Source organism: Rhinoderma darwinii, chromosome 4, assembly GCF_050947455.1.
Source record: "Rhinoderma darwinii isolate aRhiDar2 chromosome 4, aRhiDar2.hap1, whole genome shotgun sequence".
NCBI lineage: Eukaryota > Metazoa > Chordata > Amphibia > Anura > Rhinodermatidae > Rhinoderma > Rhinoderma darwinii.
In genome coordinates this window covers 161,068,804-161,094,507 of record NC_134690.1, presented here as the reverse complement: position 1 = coordinate 161,094,507, position 25,704 = coordinate 161,068,804, and the positions used below count along the sequence as shown (strand labels likewise).

Here is a 25,704-nt window from a genome sequence, read left to right as displayed (position 1 = left end):
GTGGACACACGTCACGTCCCCCATCAGACTGACTCCAGATGCCTTAACTCCTAAGTCATCACCCCTATAACCTCAGTTTTATTGCCCCGGCTTATCTTAATGATATATCACTTCATGTACTAATTGTCTTTGTGTAACATCTAAATGTTGTGCTTTTTTCTAAGTCATTCATTTGTAAACTGCCTGAAGAAGGGGCCTCTGTGCTCTGAAAGCTTGCATATAGAACTTTTATGGTTAGCCAATAAAGGTATCATACCTATTATTATACTTTTGTCTTTTTTGACACAAAAGTATTTAACATTTCATAAGGTTTTCTAAGAGAATCTATCCTTTAGTATCTCAATGAGAATGAAACCCCACATCAGCGTGGGTTTATGAGGGTTTGGTCCTGTCAAACCAATCTGATCAGCTTCTATGAGGAGGTTGTAAGTGCTAGATTGGACCGGGTGTGTCATTGGATGTCATATACAGTGAAGGAAATAAGTATTTGATCCCTTGCTTAATTTGTAAGTTTGCCCACTGTCAAAGACATGAACAGTCTAGAATTTTTAGGCTAGGTTAATTTTACCAGTGAGAGATTATGTAAAAAAAAAAAAAAAAGAAAATCACATAGTCAAAATTATATATATATTTATTTGCATTGTGCACAGAGAAATAAGTATTTGATCCCCTACCAACCATTAAGAATTCAGCCTCCTCCAGACCAATTACACGCTCCAAATCAACTTGGTGCCTGCATTAAAGACAGCTGTCTTAAATGGTCACCTGTATAAAAGACTCCTGTCCACAGACTCAATTAATCAGTCTGACTCTAACCTCTACAACATGGACAAGACCAAAGAGCTTTCTAAGGATGTCAGGGACAAGATCATAGACCTGCACAAGGCTGGAATGGGCTACAAAACCATAAGTAAGACGCTGGGTGAGAAGGAGACAACTGTTGGTGCAATAGTAAGAAAATGGAAGACATACAAAATAACTGTCAATCGACATCGATCTGGGGCTCCATGCAAAATCTCACCTCGTGGGGTATCCTTGATCCTGAGGAAGGTGAGAGCTCAGCCGAAAACTACACGGGGGGAACTTGTTAATGATCTCAAGGCAGCTGGTACCACAGTCACCAAGAAAACCATTGGTAACACATTACGCCGTAATGGATTCAAATCCTGCAGTGCCCGCAAGGTCCCCCTGCTCAAGAAGGCACATGTACAGGCCCGTCTGAAGTTTGCAAATTAACATCTGGATGATTCTGAGAGTGACTGGGAGAAGGTGCTGTGGTCAGATGAGACTAAAATTGAGCTCTTTGGCATTAACTCAACTCACCGTGTTTGGAGGAAGAGAAATGCTGCCTATGACCCAAAGAACACCATCCCCACTGTCAAGCATGGAGGTGGAAACATTATGTTTTGGGGGTGTTTCTCTGCTAAGGGCACAGGATTACTTCACCGCATCAATGGGAGAATGGATGGAGCCATGTACCGTCAAATCCTGAGTGACAACCTCCTTCCCTCCACCAGGACATTAAAAATGGCTCGTGGCTGGGTCTTCCAGCACGACAATGACCCAAAACATACAGCCAAGGCAACAAAGGAGTGGCTCAAAAAGAAGCACATTAAGGTCATGGAGTGGCCTAGCCAGTGTCGAGACCTTAGTCCCATCGAAAACTTATGGAGGGAGCTGAAGATCCGAGTTGCCAAGCGACAGCCTCGAAATCTTAATGATTTACAGATGATCTGCAAAGAGGAGTGGGCCAAAATTCCATCTAACATGTGTGCAAATCTCATCATCAACTACAAAAAACGTCTGACTGCTGTGCTTGCCAACAAGGGTTTTGCCACCAAGTATTAAGTCTTGTTTGCCAAAGGGATCAAATACTTGTTTCTCTGTGCACAATGCAAAATTTATATATAGAATTTTGACAATGTGATTTTCTTTTTTTTATATAATCTAGCTCTCACTGGTAAAATTAACCTAGCCTAAAAATTCTAGACTGTTCATGTCTTTGACAGTGGGAAAACTTACAAAATCAGCAAGGGATCAAATACTTATTTCCTTCACTGTATCTTGATTTTTCTAAATCATTTGATACTGTGGCGCATAAAATGTTGGTAGATAAAATGAGATTGCTGGAGTTTAGGGAATATGTGTGTAAGTGGGTAAGTAACTAGCTTTGTGATAGAAAACAGAGGGTGGTTATTATTGGTACATACTCAGATTGGGTTCACTTTTACTGGTGGGGTACCACAGGGCTTGGTATTGGACCCTATGCTGTTTAATATATTACTGACCTTGTAAATGGATTGCACAGTAAAATTTCTAATTTTGCAGATTATATTAAATTGTGTAAAGTATCAACAGAAAATGTATCCGGAGCAATTAGCAAACCATCAGGTATGACCATCAATTATCAAAAATCCAAAAATATACCTGATGTATAAATAACATCAAGTAGACAACAAGAATAGTAAAATGTATAAATCTTTATTATCCCATACGGGAAAAATTACCCACAATAAAACATACGTTTAAAACACAAAAAATTAAAAACACCCCGGATGGGAATGTTCACCAAGTCCCATGGTAATAGCCATGAAATGTAACAGTATTGCACCAATGTAATGGTGTGATAGTTAAACCAGAATCAGGTATCTAGAATGATCAACTTTAAACGACAAAATACTATCATATAACTCAATGAATATGAAAGATGACATCAATATATCAATGGGCTATTCATTTACCTAAGGTAGACATGGTGAAAAGAACACACTCCGATCCGAGGACCTCCTCGACGCGCGTTTCGCTTCCTTCGTCAGGAGGTGAAGTATGCTTAGTGTTTCCCCTCTTAAGTACACCTCTAAATGAGGTGATGTTTGCCGGCGCATGGCAGATCACGTCCATCTCCATGCGTCAGACCATCCGCGTCACGGCCGGAAGTTGTACCTGGAAACCAGGACTCGTTCTCAGACCTAGAGACAACTTCCGGTCTGACGCACAGGAGATCACGCGACCCGCACGCGCACCCATCTAGTACCCAGTAAGTGAAACACGAAGCGTACTATCGATAGGGGAAAAGTGTCATTTATAGTAGCCGTCTCTAAAAAGCCAAAAACAATCCAAAAAATCCATGTACATGCACATGAAAATAGACCTGATTTTATCAGAATGTCCTTATATGAGTATTACAAAAATGCTAGAAATAAATCATTCATTACATAAATAGATTAATGTCAAATGCATGACTATATAAATACTTAAATACCATCCATATATTAAAGTTCCATAAAAGATTATAATATAATACAAAATAGGACAAACACTATACCACCAGCTAGTCCAAATAGAAACAATGAATTGATTAAATAAAATTATACCAATTCTGAACGTAAAAACCATATGTGTTAAAAAAAATAAAAAATAATATATAAATTAAGAGGACCAAACCGGACCAGACCCAAATGTAATTAATAAATATAAAGTGCATATTTATAAGTTAATGGATTCGTGGATGATGATCTCAATCGTAAACCCGACCTGTAACCAGGAATCACAGGCTCCGACCCAAATGAGCATCCCGGATCCAAAAAAAGGTGAAAAAATAGTTCATACACATAGAATTATACATACATAATATTTACAATAAATTATAAGACATTTTGATTTCATAAAATAAACACATAATTGAATACGTAATAGCAAAAACCCATAGTGATTTCAATAAATATACATATGTATAAGGATATATATAGTTAAATATCAAAATATAAATATAACACTAAAAGTGAACAGAATAGTACACATACAGCCACAAATAATTATATAAATAGATAAACATTTATGCCCAGTGAAAGAGCGCTCAAAAGTATATACGCGCATAAACTACCCATAATTTAAAAAAATATCTATACACACATTTACAATTATATAAAAAAGGAGGGCAGGGACATACATACATATACAAATCCATTACTCATATGACCACTTATACATACATAAAACTACATACATATACAACTCATATATATTCTATACAGCCATGCATTTTGTTCGTAACTTCATATCCTCCAGCATATATGATCATAGGCACTGTTCCATATAATTCAGACCTTTTCGGTATTCGCTTTCTACAGAAATCCGTTATTTCGACACTAGCAACAAATTAAAAAACAGCATTAGTCCTAAACAGAACAATTACAAAAAGGATGCAAAACTTTGTGATTCGTTGAAACCCCTTGGGGACAATGTGTCTAAGGTGACAATCCATTTCATTTCCTTTCTCAGGAGATTTTTCACAGTAACCCCCCCCCCCCCTCCCCGCGGTTCCCAGCATAAATCCGATCAATTCCCTTAACTTTAAAAAGTCTCCAATTGCTATCATGGAACTCCTTAAAATGCCTTGCAAGAGGCTTACTTCTATCACCAAAAAGGGTATCCTCATCTCCAATATGTCTATGTTGAATGCCCTTAATGTCCCTGATTAGAGATGAGCGAACCAGGATAACCGAACCCGGTTTCGGTCCGAACATCAGGAAAAGTTCGGTTCGCAGCGAATCCGAACTTTACCGGCTTCGGCCGAACACGTTTTGACCGAACCCGGTCAAAAATATTATACAAATTGGCAGCCACTTGTCTCTATCAATCACTGATAGAGAAAAGAGGCTGCTGATTAAAAATAAAATAAAAAGCATTTCATACGTACCCGGTCGTTGTCTTGGTGACGAGTCCCTCTTCTTCCTCCAGTCCGACCTTCTTTTCTGACGCGGCAGCCTGTGATTGGCTGCAGAGGCCTCTGCAGCCTGTGATTGGCTGCAGAGGCCGCGGTAGCCTGTGATTGGCTGCAGCGGTCACATGGGCTGTAACGTCATCCAGGAATGTCGGGCCGGATGTCGAGAGGGACGCGTCACCAAGGCAACGGCCGGGAGACCGGACTGGAGGAAGCAGAAAGTTCTCGGTAAGTATGAACGTCTTTTTTTTTTTACAGGTTACTCTATATTCTGATCGGAATTCACTGTCCAGGGTGCTGAAACAGTTACTGCCGATTAGTTAACTCTTTCAGCACCCTGGACAGCGACTATTTACTGACGTCGCCTAGCAACGCTGCCATAATGACGGGTGCACACATGTAGCCACCCGTCATTACGGGGCCTCATGCACACGACCGTAAAAACACCCGTTATTACGGGTCGTAATTACGACCCGAAATAGCGGGCCCATAGACTACTGTTAGCCATGGGTACCTTCCCGTTTTCTCACGGGAAGGTACCCGTGCCGTTAAAAAGATAGAACATGTTCTATTTTTTTATTTTACGGTCCGTGCTCCTATACTTTATAATGGGAGCACGGCTCGGAAAAACGACCGGCTGCCCGTGTCCGGCCGTGCCCGGCCGTGCTCATCTCCTGAAATACTCTGTGCTGCCTTAAACTCTGTGGACAGGTCAGGATCCTGTTTCTTTTAAATGCTGCTGGGGAACCCGCTCGATCCACTATATAAGGCTGCGCTACAGTGCAGCATTTAAAAGAAACAGGATCCTGACCTGTCCACAGAGTTTAAGGCAGCACAGAGTATTTCAGGAGATGAGCGTGCGGATCTTGTGCGGGGTGTTGGCTTGCCAATCATGTGAAGGTGTTATTGAGGACAGGAGTGGAGGAGAGGTAACAGACTGAGCTACGTAATGGTAAGAACAGAGTTCACAGCAGCACAGAATCTTCACGCTCCTCTCCTGAAATATTCTGTGTTGCTGTGAACTCTGCTCTTACCATTACGTAGCTCTCAGTCTGTTACCTCTCCTCCACTCCTGTCCTCAATAACACCTTCACATGATTGGCAAGTCACCACCCCGCACAAGATCCACACGCTCATCTCCTGAAATACTCTGTGCTGCCTTAAACTCTGTGGACAGGTCAGGATCCTATTTCTTTTAAATGCTGCCCTGTAGCACAGCCTTATATAGTGGATCGAGCGGGTTCCCCAGCAGCATTTAAAAGAAACAGGATCCTGACCTGTCCACAGAGTATTTCAGGAGAGGAGCGTGTGACTGGCTGCAGAGGCCGCTGCAGCCTGTGATTGGCTGCAGAGGCGGTCACGTGGGATGAAGCGTCATCCCTGGAGGCCGGCCTTCTGACATCATCCTGACGTGCGTGACCGCCACTACAGCCTGTGATTGGCTGCAGCGGCGACATGGATGAAACGTCATCGCTGGAGGCCGGACAGGAGGAAAGTAAGTATGAAATTTGTTTATTTTATTTTTTTATTACATTAAAATTTTATTTTACGTGCGTCGAGCATGGTACTGTCAAGGTTGCTGAAAGAGTTAGTGCAGCCCATTAACTCTTTCAGCACCCTGGACAGTACCATGCTCGGCGCACGGAAATTACAGGTTCGGTCAGAACTAGTTCGGTCCGAATCGAACTTTTTCGTGAAATTCGGCGAACTAGCCGAACCGAACTTTTCATAAGTTCGCTCATCTCTATCCCTGATATGTTCCATTATCCGCATTTTCAGGTCCCTTGAGGTCATTCTGATATATATCTTTTTACAAGGACACCGTGCGTGGTAAATGACATTCCTAGTATTGCAATTAACAAAATGTACAATTTTATACACTTTGGTGCAATCTGAGCCAGAGAACGAATCAGTTCTCTCCATTGTTTGACAAGCTCCGCATTTACCACATGACACATTGCCCCAAATAGATATTTATTAGATGTGGAAGGAACATAATGACTCCTAACCAGAATATCACGGAGATTAGGACTCCGGCGCGGTGTCATCGCCGGGAGAGGAGTAACAAATCTAGACAGACGTTTGTCTGTTTTCAGAATAGACCAATGCTTATTAAAGATCCCTCGCATGATGTTCCATTGTTTATTATACCCTGATATATATCTTACCACATTGTCCGACTCTTTTCTTCCCTTTACTTGGGGTTTAAGTAGATCAGTTCTGGTCTTAGTTTTGGCTAAAGTAATTAACACATGAGGACAGTGTTCTTTACAAATGGATCTGGGGATGTTGGAGGCTTGGGCAGAGAAGCGGTAAAAGAGGTTTAACACTAATAAATGTAAGGTTATGCACTTGAGCCTGGAAAATACATGTCACTATTACATAGAATATGGGAAAACACAGGTAAAAGGACTTACAACTTTTAGTTGACAGTAAACTTTATTGTAGCAACCAGTGTCAGGCAGCTGCTGCCAAGACAAATAAAATCATGGGGCTCATCAAAAGGTGTATAGATGCACTCCATGAGAACATAGTTCTACCACTTTATAAATCACTACACATAGAATATTGTATACAGTTTTGGGCACCAGTGCACAAGAAAGACACAGTAGAGCTTGAGTGGTTTTAAAGACGGCCAACTAAACTAATGGGTGGGTGGATTACAGTACCCAGAAAGAGAATAAAAATTAGGGTTATTTAGTTGAGAATAAAGACGGCTGAGGGATGACCTAATAACTATTTATAAATATATCAAAGATAAATACTGAGATCTCTCTCATGATCTATTTATAACCAGAACTGTAACTATAACAAGGGGGCATACTCTACGTCTAGAGGAAAGAAGGTTTCTACACAAACATAGATGGGTATTCTTTACTGTAAAAGCACAGAGACTATGGAACTCTCTGCCAGAGGAAATTATTATGGTGAATTCACTGAAAGAGTTCGAAAGAGACCTGGATGCCTTTCTTGAGTGTAATGGTGTTACAAGTTATGTTTTTTAGATTACTGTAGATGGGTCGTTCCATATTGGAATCTGGAAGGAATTTTTCTCTAAGATGAGGAAAATTGGCTTTTGCAACATGGGGGTTTTGCCTTCTGGATCAACACTGCAGGATAATAGACTGAACTGGACGGATATAAGGTTGTTTTTTTATGGCCTTACATACTACACTGGGATACTAAGTGAACACTACTTTGGAAGCTGAAGGGGTATCTTTACACAAATGCAGATATGTTGCAGAAACTGTTCTACACATCTGCCACCCTAATGATGACCATATTTCTAGCCACCCAGTCTTTACAGAAACAGTTAAAATTATTAAATGAGTGAATACAATGGTTAACATCTATAAAAAAATAAAGGACAATTCGCAGTCTTCTGTGTACTGTTGTTTTTATTTATTTATTTTATTTAGGACTAACATACTCCTTCTTTTATATGTACAATACTATAGTTTACTAGAATCTGTAACACCTAATTTGCATGTTAGCCACAATAAACATTGGTGTGTAAATCCTCCTTTTTGTGAATTGTATAGAGTGAAACGATGTTGTCATACATTTTTGGTTTATGAACTTGCTTCAGGCATTATGTGGTTGCTGTAGGAGTTTCAAATACTATGATGTGGAAAAACTGGGTAAAATAGTTTTTATACCAGTAGTGTTTTGTTTGTTCTACTCACCACTAATTCCAAATCTCTTAAAAACTGCTGCCTTTCCAACGTTGGTAGTAATAATATTTTTGCCTTTTGGTGTTTTTCCTAATGCACACGAACGTAAAAAATCTCCGTAATTTCGCACAGTAATATGGTCTGCAATTACGGATCCGTTCGGTTCTATTGGCCGCGGACACCTTACGGATAGGTGTCCGTGCCGTAGAACTGTACCGCAAAAGATAGAACATGTTCTATCTTTTGCGTTTTACGGACCGTGCTCCCATACTTTGTATGGGACCACGGGCCGAAAATGCGGCCCGCGGGCCGTGATTACGGGCAAGGCCGCGTGGATGAGGCCTTATTATATAGATACTGTCTTCATCTTTCTATTGTTTAATAGCAACACCTTTCTGGATTTGTGATATAGGCTATTATCTTGCTGACTATACTGACATAAGTGCAGAAGTAACAACAACAACAACCATAGGCATCAACCCTGCTCTCTATGGAGTTGTCACTTTTGAAAATAAGTTCACTTCCTGTACTAGAATTTTGCTTATCCAGGCAGCAGAGCAAGCCCTTCCCTGCCATCTCTTATCCTAAGATCTCTACTGCACTATCTATAATCATGAAATCCTACCTTCTAAATATGAATGGCTTTCTCTGTGCAAACTGTAGCATAAGCGCTCCTGCACTGGAATAATATGGGGATGTAGGACGTGACCTATTCTCTTCGCTGTTTTATTTTCAGATATGGAGCATGTTGCAGGGGGCTACAAATAAACATGAATTTATTAATAATATGCACTAATAAAATGAAGCATTCTGAAGATATTTGGGTCTCTTATGCCCCCAAATATTATTAATCTATTAATTCCATGAGAAGGCAGTAAAATGTTGCAATGTCCATTATGAGGTAGTCTAGATGTCGTGATGGCCCAGCATCTATTGAAAGTAATTTCAAACTCAACTTTGATCTGGATCTGCCCAGTTGTTGTTTTTTTAATGTCATATTATTGGCTTACTCATAATTTTTTTTTATTTAAGTCAATCTTTTTTTATTTTAGTTTTATTGCATAAAAAATACTTGATACTTTATATTTAGGGATTTTGTTTTTATAGATTTATATAAAGTGGATAAATATAATATTTTTCTTATATTTGATAAAAAGTGAAGAACATAAATGATCTCATGGCAATAGTACCTGGCAATGACTGGGATATATTAGGCAGCAAGAGAACAGTCCGTTCTTGAAGTTTATGTGTTGGCAGCAGGAAAAATGGACAGACCTAGTAACCTGAGCCCTTTTGCCGAGGCCAAATTGTGATTGCTAGACTGCGTCAGAGCATCTCCAAAACTGCAGGTCTTGTAGGGCGTTCTTTGTATGCAGTGGTTAGTATCTACTAAAATTGGGCCAAGGAAGGACAACCGGTGAACCAACAATATCGTCATGGGCACCTTAGGCTTACTGATGTACATGGAGAGTGAAGGCGAGGCTGTCAGATCTGATCCCACAGAAGAGCTACTGTAGCATAAATTGCTGAAAAAGTTATGATAGAAAGGTGTCAGAACACAGTGCATTGCAGCTTTCAGCAATTGAGACTGTGAGGCACAGACTGGTTGCAATTCGAATGCTGACCCCTGTTTACCACCCAAAGGGCCTACAATAGGCACATGAGCATCAGAACTGGACCATGAAGTAATGGAGGAAGGTGACCCAGTCTGGTGAATTAAGTTTTCCTTCACATCATTTAGGCGGCCGGTTGCGTGTGCGTTGCATACCTGGGGAAGAGATTGCACCAGAATGCACTATGAGAAGAAGGCAAGCCAGCAGAGGCAGTGTGATGCTCTGGGCAATGTTCTTCTGGGAAACCTTGGGTCCTGGCATTCGGGTGGATGATATTTTCACACATACCATCTTCCTCATCATTGTTGCATGCCAATATACCATGGCAACGGTATTCCCTAATGAAGCTTGCCTCTTTCAGCAGGATAATACACGTTGCCAAAATTGCAAAAATTCAGGAATGCAAAAATTGTTCAGGAATGGTTTCAGTAACTTGGCAAAGCGCTCAAGATGTGGATTCTACCTTCAAATTTCCCAGATGTCAATATGATCCAGCATCTGTGAGATTTGCTGGCAAAACCAGTCCAACCCATGGAGACTCCACCTCACAACTTGCAGAATTTAAATGATCTCCTGCTAACGTCTTGTTGCCAGATATCACAGGACACCTTCTGAGGTCTTGTTTAGTCCATGCCTCGATTTGTCAGCATTTCCGTTAAAACTAGCAGACATTCCGCTGCGGAAAAAACGCACAATTTCCTTTGTTTCTTACTGCAGAAAATGGTGCGTATTTTTGCTGCGTTTTTCCACAATGTTAGGAGATGACATCTCCTCTAAAAAACGGAGCAATTCAATCCACTTTCCGCAGCAGGAATTGACTTGCTGCGGTACGGAAATTACACAGGTGCAGGTGAATTTCTACTCTGAAATTTTACGCATTGAGTGGATAAGATTTGTTGAATCTCACCCACTTTGCTGCTACTGTATTCTGCTGCGTATTTTACATCCGCAATTCCGGATGGAAAATACGCAGCAGTTAGTTACGTGTGGACAAGCCCTAAGATGGCTTGTTTTTTGCGGGACAAGATATATTTTAATAGAACCATCTTAGGGTACATATAGATTATTATTCATGAATTTTATGAGCTTTTTTATTTTTTGGATAAAACTGGAAAAAAAAACGCTATTGTATTTTTTTTAACAGCCCCCACACCCCCGGATAATTATAGTTTACTAATTTTAGGTTTTTTTCCTCCCCGCCTCCCAAAACCAATAATTGTTTAATTTTTTTGAGGGCTTGTGTTTTGCGAGGCAAGTTGTAGTTTTTCATGGCACCATTTATTGTACCATATAATGTACTAGGAAACAGGAAAAACATTATTTGTGGGGTGAAACTTGCAAAAAACAGTGATTACGCATTTTACGTTTCGTTTTTATGACGTCAATGAGGCGGTAAAAACTACATGTTCACTTTACTCTATGGGTTGATACTATTATAGCAATACCAATTTTAGGGGGGGGATGGGAAAAAGGTTATTTTTTTACTTTTAATTAATTTTTTTATTTTTTTTGAAACATTAAAAAAAAACTTTAACAGTTTTTTTACATTTCTTTATTAGTCCCCCTAGGGGACTTGAACCAGCGATCGTTGGATTGGTTACATGATATACTGCAATACCGATGTATTGCAGTATATCGTGTTTCTAACAGTCTCCTATGAAGCCCTGCCGGTAGCAGGAATTAATAGGTGTACAAAGATGGCAGACCTGGAGACCTTCATTAAGCCCCCAAGCTGCCATGACGACCATCAGTACCCCGCGATCGTGTTGGGAGGGGGCCGATGGCACATCTGAGGGAGCCGCCCTCCCCCATATTCTAACACTTTATATGTCCTGGTCGCTATTGACTGCAGTATCTAAGGGGTTAAACGGGCAATATCTGATCTCTGATTCCGCCCGTTGCAGTAAGGTTTAAGCTGTATTACACAGCCGTCACCCGCTAAGTATGGAGCGAGCTCAGCCCATTAGCCAGCTTCATACTTCATACTTCATATTACTTTTTTACTTCAATTCTTTTGGGAAGCTAAAATGACCAAAAACACAGCAATTCTGGATTTTTTTAAATTTATTTTTCACATCATTCACCGTGTGGGATAAATATCATTATATTGTAATAGTTCAGACTTTTACGGATGCGGGAATACCAGTTCTGTTATTTTTGTTGTTTTTTTAACATTACTTTAGGGAAAAAATAAGGGTTTTCTTTGGTTAATTAAAACGTTAACTGTTTTTTATTTTTCTTATAACGCCCCCTAGGGGAGTTGAATCAGTGATCGTTGGATCGCTTGCACTATAAACGGAAATACAAATGTATTGCAGTATACCATGATTTTGGCAGGCTTCTATTAAAGGTTATTTTGGTTATTGTATCCCTATACTGGTCATATTGAGTCTGCCATTCTTGTTACACTGGAATTACATAGAGTTTCTCTGTCCTTTTGTACCTTTTTAAAACAACTTTTTTTGTGTATGTATCTATGTTCAATAACGTTTTTTCACTTTTTTATCATATGGCTTCCATGCTCCTCTCTCTCTCTCTCTTGTGTATAAATTCTATTAAAGGGGTTTTCTAACGAGGGACATTTATGACATATCCACAGGATATGTCCTAAATGTCAGATAGATGCGGGTCCCACCTCAGGGACCCGCACCTATCTCTAGAATGGGGACCCGAAGCACCATTCGACCTCTGTGTGTGTGTCATCTGATTTCTGAACATGAAGGTGAAAACAGCGTAGCTCGCTGAGCTATGCTGTTTTCGTAAGCCCCATAGAAGTGAACGGTAGTTACTGAAACAGCGTAGCTCGCATGCTACGCTGCTTCCGTAACTGTTATTCACTACTATGGGAGTTACGGAAAAAGCATAGCGTAGCGAGCTATGCTGTTTTCGTAACTCCTGACCATAAAGTCAGGAAGTGTCCGGGAGTCAGCGATCGCAGACGAATCTAGAACGGGGTTTAGGGGGGCGTGTTCTAGAGATAGGTGGGACCAGCATCTATCTGACATTTATGACATATCCTGTGGATATGTCATAAACGTCCCTCGTGGGAAAACCCCTTTAAAGGGTAACTAATCTTTCAGCAAACTTCTGACATGTCATAGTGACATGTCAGAAGTTTTGATTCGGAGGGGTCTTTGTTCTAGCGATCGGTGGGGGTCTCGGTGCTCGGACCCCCCCCCCGATCAAAACTTCTGACATGTCACTATGAGATGTCAGAAGCTTGAAGGTTTAGTTACACTTTAATAGGAGTACAAAGATGGCAAACCTGGGGGCCTTCATCAGGCTCCCATGACAACCATCGGCACACCACAATTGCATCGCAGGGGTGGGCGATGTGCTGTCGGAGGGGGCCGCCCTCCCCCTTTCTAATGGCTTAGATGCTATTGACCACAGCATCAAAGTGGTAAAAAGGGGCGGAATTAAAGTGATCTTTCATTTCACTCATTGCAGAGAGGTGTTAACTTTATTATACCTGCTGCGCCCCCTCCAAACTTGCACTTGACGGCTACCGGTTACATGTACGTGGCATGTCATTAAGGGTTTTCATTTACGCTGTTCACCGTGCAGTATAAATAACATAATTCCTTTATTTTATGGGTTGGTACGATTACAACGATACCAAATTAGTATATTTATTTTTTACTACTTTTGTATAATAATATCAAATTTTATGGTAAATTATTTTTATTTTGCTAGGTTCCAAAAGCAATAACTTTTTTATATTTTCATCGATGTAGGCGTATATGGGCTTATTTTTTGCAGGGAGCGACATACTTTATAATGAACAATTTTGAGGCCCCATGCACACGGCCATAAGTTTGATCCGCAATTACGGAACAAAATTGTGGATCGAATTACGGAACCATTCATTTCTAATGCTCACGGAAGGTGTCCGGACCTTAGAAAGCATCTGCAAAAAATAGGACATGTTCTGTTTTTGTATTTTACAGCCCGTACTCCCATACTTTATAATAGGAGCACGGCCTGCAAATTCTTGTGACTGTCCACGGCCGGCCGTAGCCATAATCACGGACCTGGATTATGGCTATGGCCTTGTGGAGGGGGCCTAAATTGTTGATTTAACGTTTATATGTTTTTTTTGAGGTGGGAAAAAAACAAACTTTCACCGTGTTTGTTTCAGTCGGACTGAAAATTGTGTTGTCTGTCCAATAAGCTACCCTTCAAATTTAGGGAAAATATATCACAATGTGTGTACAACATTCTGTTAATGTAAATGTCTATTGTAAATATTATATACATCTCTTGAATATCATCAATGCCTACACAATAAATAAATAAATCAAAAGTCAGAGCTGCAGGTACTTGGTGGGAATAATGATGCAGCATTTTGAGAAATACAGCAACTCGCTAGACTTGAGATACATTTCTTTGCTTACGCGATTTCATGGCTAGCATGCATATACATCAAAACTGTCGAGGTAGGCACAGAAAATTGTCTAAAAAAACCAAAACATTTCCTGGAAACCATTATGGCACATTTTGCTTAATAAATCTCCCCCAATGTAATGACGGGGAAGGGAGACAGACAGGTGAGCCCTAATCTACCCGCCACTCAGTCCCTGCCTACTTGCAACGGCCCGTCCTAGGCGACGGCGTACAACTTGGCGACGGTCCCTACGCTCAATAAGTGCACGACAGACAAACAGGCAAGGGTACACAGAAGCTAAGGGAAATGGGGCAGTTGCCCACGGCAACACCGTGAGCAACAAGAGTAGTGAACGAGCCGAGTAAAACCAGGAGTGTACGAGGTACCAAACGCAGAGCAGGAGAGTAGTCAGTAAGCCAGGGTCAATATGAAGCAGGGACAAATAGTTCAAGCAGCAGCAGAGCCAGGAAACAGGAGAATCACAGGCAAAGGAGGAGCAGGAAGTGAAGGTATAAATAGACAGAGGGCGGGAACTAGCTCCGTCTGGCCAGGCTGTGATAGGCTCTCCCACTCCTCAGCCTCCCAGCCTGATTGGTAGAAGGAGGGGGTCACTCGATCAGACTTAGGAGCAGGTGCAGACTGACTAACCACGGGCGTCGACACAGAAGCTGTGTCTGGCAGATCCTTTACACCCAATGTATTAGAATGTTACATTTCTATTTGTAAAAATTGGTCAATGGAGTTCTCTGGTTTGGATAAACCCTTTTCATTCACTAGGTCCCCTGACCACTAGCTGACCAGGGTGGGTCTTGCTGCTTGGACCTTCTGCAAACAGCTTTTAATAATGGGGAACCCAGCGCTAGCTACAGGTGGGAAACAGCATTGTCTGGTTTCCATTAAAATCAGTGGGCCTTCCGTTCATCTAGAGCATGACTAGCTCTCCAATGCAACTTTTATATGTCAAAAATTTTATTGAGAAACAAACAGGGTAAAAAAAAATTATTACATATACGTCATATGACTGCACCACTTGTGCAATCTTTGCTATTACAGCTATCGCAGCTGTCTCTGTGTGTGACCCCGCCCAATAGAAGGCCAATTACAACAGAACGATTTTTTTTTTTTCGTTACCACCAAGTAAATACACTGGCTTACTAAATCTGTAGCTTTAAAGATGCTCTATATAGAATATGGGTTGTTGTTTTTTTGGGGTTTTTTATACTTTTTTTTTTCTCTAATTTACCTCCTGTTAAAATGTACCATGACATTTAATTAATACTGTACATTTAAAAAATAATAATAATAATAATAATAATAATAATAATAATAATAATGTTAGATATGTGTAGTTGAAATTTCTAAAATAAATGTAATAAAAATACTGTATTATATTTTGGTGACGTTGTATTATACAGTGTCTAAGTGCAACTAGAAGGCTAACATGGTTTCCTAACCCTCTATAACAGAGCTTTCACAGTGACACTGTTTTGTGTACCCAAATTGCCACCAGTTACATGTGTAGATGGCCCCGGCATCCCCTTTGTCTGTCTCTCTATTGTAGAGATTTTAAGGAATTTTAACTACCTAGTGAGGTGGGAGAGGCTGATCTGGGACCAAGGTGGAACTTTTGACAGATTGGACAGGTATAAGGAAAAGGCTCCGCCTCTCTGCAGCTGAATCCAGGTGTGTATATATAAACAGAGTTTGAAATAAATGATGTGACACACAGTGGGAGAGAAACTTCATTTTTCTTGGTGTCTTCTTGCAAGACCTTTACCTGCTTTGGGCCATTCAGGGGGGTGTACAAAGATCCTGGAGCCTGAACATAGGACAGCATCTCTGATTTAACATTACAGCAAAGATGTTGTACCTGGAAAATAATGCCCAGGCTCAGTATAGTGAGGTAATGTATTATCACTGTAATATTCATACTATTGATGTATGCGTGTGGCATATATATATATATATATATATATATATATATATATATATATATATATATGTATCTCTATCATGTACAGTTTGTATAAACTACTACTGAGTTAGTTGAGATTTGTACATTTGGAATAAGCAATACCTGATGCACACACAGACATATACATAATATATATATATATATATATATGTGTGTGTGTATGTGTGTGTGTGTGTGTGTATATATATATATATATATACACATATATACATATACATGTGTGTATATATATTTCTCTTTATATATATATATATATATATATATATATACATATATATATCTGTGTGTGTGTGTGTGTGTGTGTGTATATATATATATATATATATATATATTGAGAGATATTGAGAGATATATTTATATATAGTGCTTGTATACAGTTTGTATTTAAGTGACTTTCATAAGAATACTATTCCAATTTTTACAAAGCACTGATGAAAATGGTACGTTTCAACCATTGTTAATGAGAATACACATTGTAATTAATACTTTTTTTTTGTTATTAATACCGAAAAAACAATAACTTAGTTTTATCCAAGAACATCTCGAAAGCCTGATGTGACATTCCTGAGTATAACAGTAAAAGTGCAGCTGCTACTACTGATTTGAATGACCAGAATGACCTGGTATTGTGCAACAAGACAAAATGTGAATGGTCGAGGCAGAGGACTGTGCAGTACAGTTGGAATGATTAGGTAGTTATTGTTACAGGATAAAAAGTGAACTTTTCAATGGTTTAAGTACATATGGTTTGATTACAAGCTTTCAAAAGACTTTTTTTGAGTAGTATTTTATAGCCCTGGACATTTTCCAAAGATTTGTGTGTGAATTGTTAGCGGTGATAGTGTTTGTTCTATAAGCAGGTGGAAATAGAGATGTTGTTGTTCATGGTGATCTAAGGGTTGCACGGTGAAGGATTGCATTAGTGTCTAATGAGGTGTTGAATGCGGAAAGATTATTTACCTAAGGTTTAATGGCAAGGTGAAGCACAACAATTAACAACTCTCCTTTTCCAAATTTTGGACATGATTGGTCAACCCTTTATAACAGACTTTTTATAATTTGGGCGCATTTCCAGTATGGGAATGTGTTTTTGATGTACAGACCATCTCCATATAGGGTAAGACGATCTGTTCAGCTCAGAAGCTCTCAAGAGATTTAGCTTTCCCTAAAAGCAACTAAGCTTCGATTTTCAAGAACCTCATTAATCATTGTTACTACTGTTTCTCTACCCAAAATAATAATAATGATCATAATAATGCACCATCTTCAGTTCTAGCTGTCAGACTTCACTCTCTCTTTGTTAGGCAAAACATTGTTCCAGAAGTAAGATAGTTGTGCACTGTTAAATAATAGTACCTTCGGTCAATATTATAAAAGTACTGACAGAGTTAAGGCATCATTCACACTAGTGTTGTCATTACATAATATCCTGAATGAGAGCAAACTGTAAAGCTGTACACCGTTCTGTTACTTTATTATTTTTTTTAAATTAAGGACATCAAAATCATCAGCTATTTAATCTGTAGACCATAACATACATTTTTGTGGGGCTGTTTTTTGCTACGCTTTTTGTTTTAAAAAAAGTGCCCTTAAGGCCCGGTTCACATAGAGTTTTTGAACCGCCTGCACACTGTTTGCCGTGTTTTTCGGCGGCCACAATTGAGCGCCGCGGGCAAAAAAAAAAAGCCGCAAAATGCGCTTTTTTCTGCCTCCCATTCATGTCAATGGGAGGTCAGAAATGGAAACGCCCAAAGATAGGGCATGTGGCTTCTTTTTCCCGCTAGCGGTTTTTACTGCTCCCGGGAAAAAAAAACCTTCGCCTCCAATTGAAATCAATGGAAGGCGATTTCGGCCATAATTTTGTTCTGTTTCCGACGCGGTTTCTCTGTACTCTGTATGAACTACCCCTAAAAGTGCAAAGAACTATGAATTAATCAACGTAAGGCCTCATACACACGACCATAGTGGTGTGCACAGCCGTGATTTGCGGCTCGGACGGCCGGGCAGTGCCGCCCGCGGGCCGTGCCCATAGCCGCCTTCATTCATTTGAACGAGTCTGGACCGCAAAATGCGGCCGTAATAAGACATGTCCTATCTTTTTGCGGTCCATTCTCCTGGGCAATCAAGGACCGTGGAAACCACGGTCATGTGCATGAGCCCATTGAAATGAGTGGGGCAGCAAAAATACGTTCATGTGCATGGGGCCTTAAGTGTATATAATATGTACACATGACACATAATGTGCTGTCTAAAACAACAGTCTAGTTCTCCCCATTTATATATTTCCGTCTCTTAAGATTCTGAATATGAGACGGACAAGTGTTATAGCCTCATTTAAAGTCTTTATGGACTGCTTAGATTCAACACATTAGAGCAATCTCAGTGAACGGGTCTTGATAATGGATCAGTTTTAAAAGATGAGAGGAAGCAAGGGCTAAGACTGAGGGATTAAGGTAGTAATACTGTCCAGGGGGCTGGGAGGGAAGGAATTTCAGTCTGTCAAGCTTTCCTCCACCCCCACCTTGTTCCAGTCTTATACCACTGGAAAAATGGAAGAAATTGTAATTCAAACATACCCTTATGCATTCTGAGCTGCCACCATGTGGGTAGCTATGTTGTTATTTGAGGAAGCAGCCATCTGAAATAGAAGCCATGAATTTTTCTTTGTGCATGCTTCTATAATGAAGTGAGATTGACAAACAGACACCTATAGATGAAGTTGTAGCAAAAAATGACCATTTCCGGCATACTTCTACTTTCAACAACATTTCTTAGTGTAAGGATATGTGCACACGATGAGAAGCTTTTACGTCTGAAAAGACAGACTGTTTTCAGGAGAAAACAGCTGCCTCGTTTCAGACGTAAAAGCTCCTCCTCGTAATATGCGAGGCGTCTTTGACGTTTGTAATCTTGAGCTGCTCTTCATTGACTTCAATGAAGAACGGCTCAAATTACGTTGCAAAGAAGTGTCCTGCACTTCTTTGCCGAGGCAGTCATTTTACGCGTCGTCATTTGACAGCTGTCAAGCGACGACGCGTAAATGACAGGTCGTCTGCACAGTACGTCGGCAAACCCATTCAAATGAATGGGCAGATGTTTGCCGACGTATTGTAGCCCTATTTTCAGACGTAAAACGAGGCATAATACGCCTCGTTTACGTCTGAAAATAGGTCGTGTGAACCCAGCCTAAAGCTACATCAAATGTAAATGATTTTTCAAATAGCTTTCCTATTTTTGGTTGTTTTTGATTTATCTTATTTCTTTTTTTTTACACATCTGCTTTCAAAACTCTGCTGGTTGCCCTTGGAAACAGACAGCAGTTTAGCTTCACTTCAGACTGCCGTAATGACTGGATCGGATCCTGTCATGTAAAATCATTGAAAAAGGTTTTCCTGTATTCCCGTTCTGAAATGGCGCTAAATGTACAGCAGTAATAAAAGTAGTCGTTGTGTTGAAGAGTTCCGAAGTTCTGTGATGTATTATACCGGAATAGCAAATACAGGTTCCAGCTGCTGTATGGAGGGAGGGAAGTGACAACTGCTCTGGGGACGTTTCTGCCACAATGCTACAGTTGTCACTTGTCCGGCATCTTCATGTTATAGTGTAAGAATCTAGAATAGCCTGTGTGTCAGATGGTACAGTATGAAATGTAGAGTTTGGTGCCAAGCACTTTTATAACTGGTCTGCAGTAACATGGTGGATAGGAGTATTGAAAAGGTCAAAGTGGTTGTCTGTTCTGGACAACTGCTTTGCGTCTGGTCGCTCCCCTTTGTAAGAGCTGATCATAGGTACTTACTACTGAGGACACCGCAATAAGATTTTATTTGAGCTGCGTATACTCTGCTATTTCCCTCAGTGTCACACGGAAGATGAAGATTTACTATGTGCCCATTGTTTAGTTATAGTCAACAATAAATATCGCTGGATGCGGTTTTAGCTTTAGCTAAGAAGTGTCCCAATCGGAGATTCCCCTCTATTAGAAACGCATAACCTAATATCATAAACATACATATGGAAAAAGAGTTGTCTAAATCTTTCATATTGAGAATTAGTTTACTAGATGATTTCATGAGAAATGTGATCGACATTTCTTACAACATGTAGTTTAAAGTTTAAAGTTATAGTCAAAGTTTTCTTGCCTTTATCGTAAGGGCTAAATTTATATATCATCTATACTCACAGGGGGGAACTTATCAATGGCTATACGCCAGTATGATGGAGTAAAAAAAGTTGCACGTTATGGCATACGTCATAGTTGCGCAATCATTTCCGACTTTTTGGCATTTTACTCCACTTCGATCATTTGACAAATTTACTAGAATTTACACCAGTAACCGGCAAAAATCATGGTGGAGATGTACAGTGTGCGAGACCAACCAGGGATTCGCCTAATTTATTAAGAGGTGTGCGTCTCTTAAAAAATTAGGTGCATCTTGCTCTAGTGCTGTTTTATATTCATTCTGGCGTATGAACCGCCAGTCTTAACAAATTTCCCCCATAGGTTTTACTTTTACCACTTACTTTAAATAATGACATTAAAATTGAGGTATTAAAACCCTCCAATAGGGAGTTTACTACTGTATTTCACCTTTCCTCCAATGACATTTGTGTTTAAATTGACCACAAGGTACTTTATTGAAATTAGGACCGTTCCCAGATTAGATCATTATAATCCCATCCTGTCATTTGTTCAATCACTACCACTTCATGATGGTGTTGATCATCTGGCCAAGCTGGCTTTAAAGTGTGTTAGAGCAGATCATGGTGGGGGTTCCCATGAGGGTGGGTGTCTATGGGTGAATGGAGATGGTGCTTCCTTTTTATTATCTGGATAGTTATGGGAAACTCTTGTGAAACCAGTCTGCAGGTGGGAGGATGCCTAGAAACCTTTCATCTCTATTCCCTTCCATCTATTTGCTCATAATGCTTCATTGCAAAATAATAACTGTGCTAGACGTTAGCAAGTTTGTAATCTTAGGCCTTGTGCCTTTACTTATACTCCATACAAGCGGATTGTGCCTTCTATTAAAGACTAAGGACAGTAGCCGGTGTCAAATATGTAGCATGTTTGGATAGTTTACAATGATATGAGTAAATTTACATAGTACATATAATCCAGATTCCTCACCAATGTATAGAGATACAAGATTGATTATGGAGACTATTTGCTGAAGAGCATGTCAGCCGTAATGCTTATATGATGACGGATATGCTCTGGGTATCTTGAGTAGCAAGGATTGACCCTTCTTTAAAGAGAATTCTTCTATCAGGGATCTTGAAACTTAAACTTTCAGTTGTGCCCTGCAGGAACTTTGATTTGACATGGAATGTGCAAGAGACAGTCTAGGCTTTGCCCTGTAAATACCTGCCCTTAGGGAAGTCAAGGGGCAGTAATGTACCCACAATAGAAATCAACCTATTGTACTTGCTAAAATTATTCGGGAAACATTTTAGCCACCAACTTATTTGTTGTAGATTAGAGTGCGGGGCAAATTCTATTCAATGCAATATTCATACATCTATCTCCAATATGCTCTGATCAGTAATGTCCAAGTGCATTCGATCATATATCATATTCCCAGTTCACTGAGGAGGACTATGTTCAGTACTCGCTGAATGACTACTTCACTTATTGAGTGTACTATAGGTCATGTGATCAGAAAGACACATTGAAAAAAGATGGACGTAACCTCTGAATAATAAGTATCGTATTGAGATATAAAATGCACAAGTCCTCTATGCGAATAAACCTTATACTAAGTTCACTGCAGTCCTCATTGATTCTTGGAAAACAAGGTTCCTCGATATCCTTTTACTTGTCCTTATTTGTCAGCATATATCCAGTTACAATCCTGTATTCGTGCTATCGGTGACACATTATTTTTTTGTAATGAAATATTAGCTATACATAGTAATCCTAAAGTAATTGAATAGGTGTCCCAGCCTGCAGTCTGTTCAGATGGTATAAATTTATATTTTTTTATGTTTTGTTGATGTTGGTCATCAAAATTATCCAGACAAGGCCATTCCACCAGCAGGTTAAAGGTTAGTGAGACCTAGACATTTGTTTTTCCTCTTATGAGAGCTTTGCTCTTGAATTTGTTCAGGTTTTCACCTGGTTTAGACTTTGGGTTTTACACTTCCTGCCCCCTAATACTTCTGTCTGTCTTGATGACACATCTTTTGTTAGAGGAGCAATGTGAGAGCGTCTGATGCCGGCCTCCTCTTTCTGGGCATCACACTTGTCTGGGATATAGTCATTTCACCTCGCCTGCGACAAACCCTCTGAAACTCAATCTCTAGAATTCCTTTGCAGTGCTTGCTTTTTAAGCCTAAGAATTTCTTTATATGTTTTCTGTCTGTCGTGATGCAGTGATGGAAGTCTGGAAAAAGTTTGCCTGTTTTATTGATATTGCGGATCTGCCCTATTGAATGTGTAATCCGTTGTTGTTGAATGTATATATCTGTACATTTCCTGTAAATAAAGATTAAGGTCCTCCACCTAAAGAATTGCAAAATTAGCCATTCCAGCCTTAAACTCTATGATCTGCAAAGACTTTGCATGACATACTAATGGTTAGTTAGACAGTTGGTGTTTAGCACCACAATAGACATATTTTGTAAAGCTTGACTCATCTCCTTTTGGGTTCTTATTCACACCTTCCATTAGGCAACATATTCCTATTAGTCACCTTCTTAGAGGCAAACCGCTTAGCCAAGAGCCAAAGTGCCATTAAATATATTTTTCATGTTCCTGTGTTTAGTGTGATTTTTATATATGTTTTTTTTAATATGTTTTTTAACCTTCCACTTACATAATGCACATTATATAAATAAGGAGGCCTTACTGAAGTCAGTTTTTCTCACTTATACCACTCCTATATCTTGAAGTCATGGTCTTTTAATGTTGTGGCTATAAAGCATGGAAACGTACTGTATCAGCAGGTACCTTAGCATATTTTACTTCCTTTGTATACATATACAAAGCAGAAAAAAATGGGTTCTTCAAAATTCCTCTCTTCCTACAAACCACAATGTCTTCAACATTTGGCTCTCTCCCGAATAGACCGAGACCAGCAGGGAAACTGCTGCTCAAGATTCTAACATTGTAGATTCGGTCAGTATTTTGCATTAGTATATGTAAGCCAAGCCAAGACTGGATCCTAAACCCTTGGGAAATATAATGGCAAGATTTATTTTTCTTTACATCTCTGCATCCATTCCTGATTTTGGCTTTAAAATACAGACCAAATCTGCAATGTGTGAATGAGGCCAAGGCGAAGACTCCGTGGCAAGGGGTTAGGTTGGAGTTATGGAAAAAGCGTAGATCACTGTGCTACGCTGTTTCCTGAAACTTTTGTTCACTTCTATGGGAGTTATGGAAATAGCATAGCTCAGCGAGCTCGGCTGTTTCCGTAATCTCGACCACCTTGTCACAGAGTCTGCACCTGGATGCGGGGGTCAGCGGACATCTCACCAGGTTGGTAAGGGCTCGGGGGACCTTCAATCTTGAAATAGCTGGAACCCGAATCTATCAGCCATTTATGGTATATCCTATGCTATATTATTTAATGTAAAGTATTATCAGATTGGAAACTTTAAATGGGAGAAATAAATAAGCCCTAAAAAGACAAAAAAATATACGTCAATAAGTTTTGCTAAGCTTGTCTTTTTATCTGCAGATATGGTGGTTAATTTCCATAACTGATCAAGGTCATAGCCCAATAAAACAGAAAACTAAGAATTAAATTTAAAAAAATGTATATTATAATATGAGGGTTTGCATGTGAAAAGTGCTTTATATAATTTTGGACACGCTTTAGTTTGACATTTAATCTCCTTTTTTGAGATCAGTCATGTTCTTGGGAGTGTCCCAGCGTGCACTTTTGAAATGCTGATCTTCAAATCTGCCTTTCAGTTGTTTCTTTTGAAAGACCTATATTAATTATGGCTTACTTGTTTGTATTTAATATTTAAGCAGTCAGACAGGTTCTTTATAATCATATTATCTTCAAATGGCAAATTACCAACCACTGGTCCGCTTGATGTTTTTCTATACTAATTTTCTTGAAATATATTAATTTAATATTTAGATTCTTTGTCTGCAATGTGGACCAGTGCTTCACAAACTTTTAAGGTGCCCTATTGGTGAGGCGCAGCTGGGGAGGCAGTTTTGAAATAAGTGATCATGAGCTGCATAGGCTTTTCTCTGGCTCTATCAATCTCTGGTTTAGCAATGTAACTTATTTTTTTTTGTGCTTATTTTAAAGTTCTACTGGGTACAAGAGACACATTTTTCGATAAATTTGAAAAAAAATTATCTGAATTTTTGGCATAGACTAAGATCAATGGTGAGGCCCAGGCTTCACCACTTCTGTCTGGTCTGGAGAGGACCCGTAGAAAAAGATTAAGGCCCCATGCACACGAACGTGCTTTTGCGCCCCGAAAATCCACGGGAGAATTGCGGCCCCATTCGTTTCTATGGGGCCATGCACACGACCGTAGTTTTTGCGGTCCGTGCATGGCCCGGGAGCCTGCACCGCAGAAAGAACGGACATGTCTTATTACGGCCGTCTTCTGCGGTACGGGCTCATTGAAAATAATGGCCGTGGCCATGTGCAGGGCCCCGCGATTTGCGGGCGGCTTGCGGCTGACAGTCCGCTGCCGGCCGACCCGAAAATCACGCCCGTGCACATGACTACGGTCGTGTGCATGAGGCCTAAGAAGTCATGATGTAAACTACTCGAGCCACATGGACCATATATCTATGTACAAAGGTTCCACCTAGTTCCTAGATGTGATTGTCTGTTGTATGTTACGTTTATCACCATACAGTTGAGGCACCATACAGTTATCATAAACTTTTCTATATGCAAAAACATATGCAACTTGATGACATGTTGTCGCATATATTCATTGGGAAAAAAAAAAGCATATGCATTTTTTGCAATATTGAATAGTGGAGCGGACTACTTTATTCTATAAAGTAAAAAAAAATAATTATACACCATATATTTGACCCATAGAAACCTTTGAGTAAATTACACATTTGGATACGTAATTTTGATACCTAAAGGTATCCTTCTGAAGTACCGTAGGTTATTAACATACTGCAGATTTTTCTAAAATGTCAAAAGCATTTCTTAAGTCTACAGTCAACAGTATCAGTGGAATACATATCAGCCTACCCATTTACTACCTCTAAACATGACAACTTAACAGATAGTCATTTGGCCCACTTCCTTTCATTGAAGAGGCCAAAAACGAATTCAATATAATATAGTCGCCTAAAATAAGATTGACAGTCATATTTTTCCATTTTACTCAGGTGA

At 39.7% G+C, this 25,704-nt stretch overlaps 1 protein-coding gene across 4 annotated transcripts in view; it reads left to right on the top strand.

Annotated features, from left to right (window-relative positions):
• Window positions 1-16,258: 16,258 nt before the first annotated feature.
• TP63 (tumor protein p63) overlaps window positions 16,259-25,704 on the top strand; it is a 55,808-nt gene continuing 46,362 nt past the window's right edge. For all 4 annotated transcript variants that reach the window (XM_075864075.1, XM_075864074.1, XM_075864076.1 and 1 more), the window contains exon 1: window positions 16,259-16,300. In XM_075864075.1, the coding sequence (XP_075720190.1) occupies window positions 16,259-16,300 (42 nt within the window). The remainder of the gene's footprint in view (window positions 16,301-25,704) is intronic.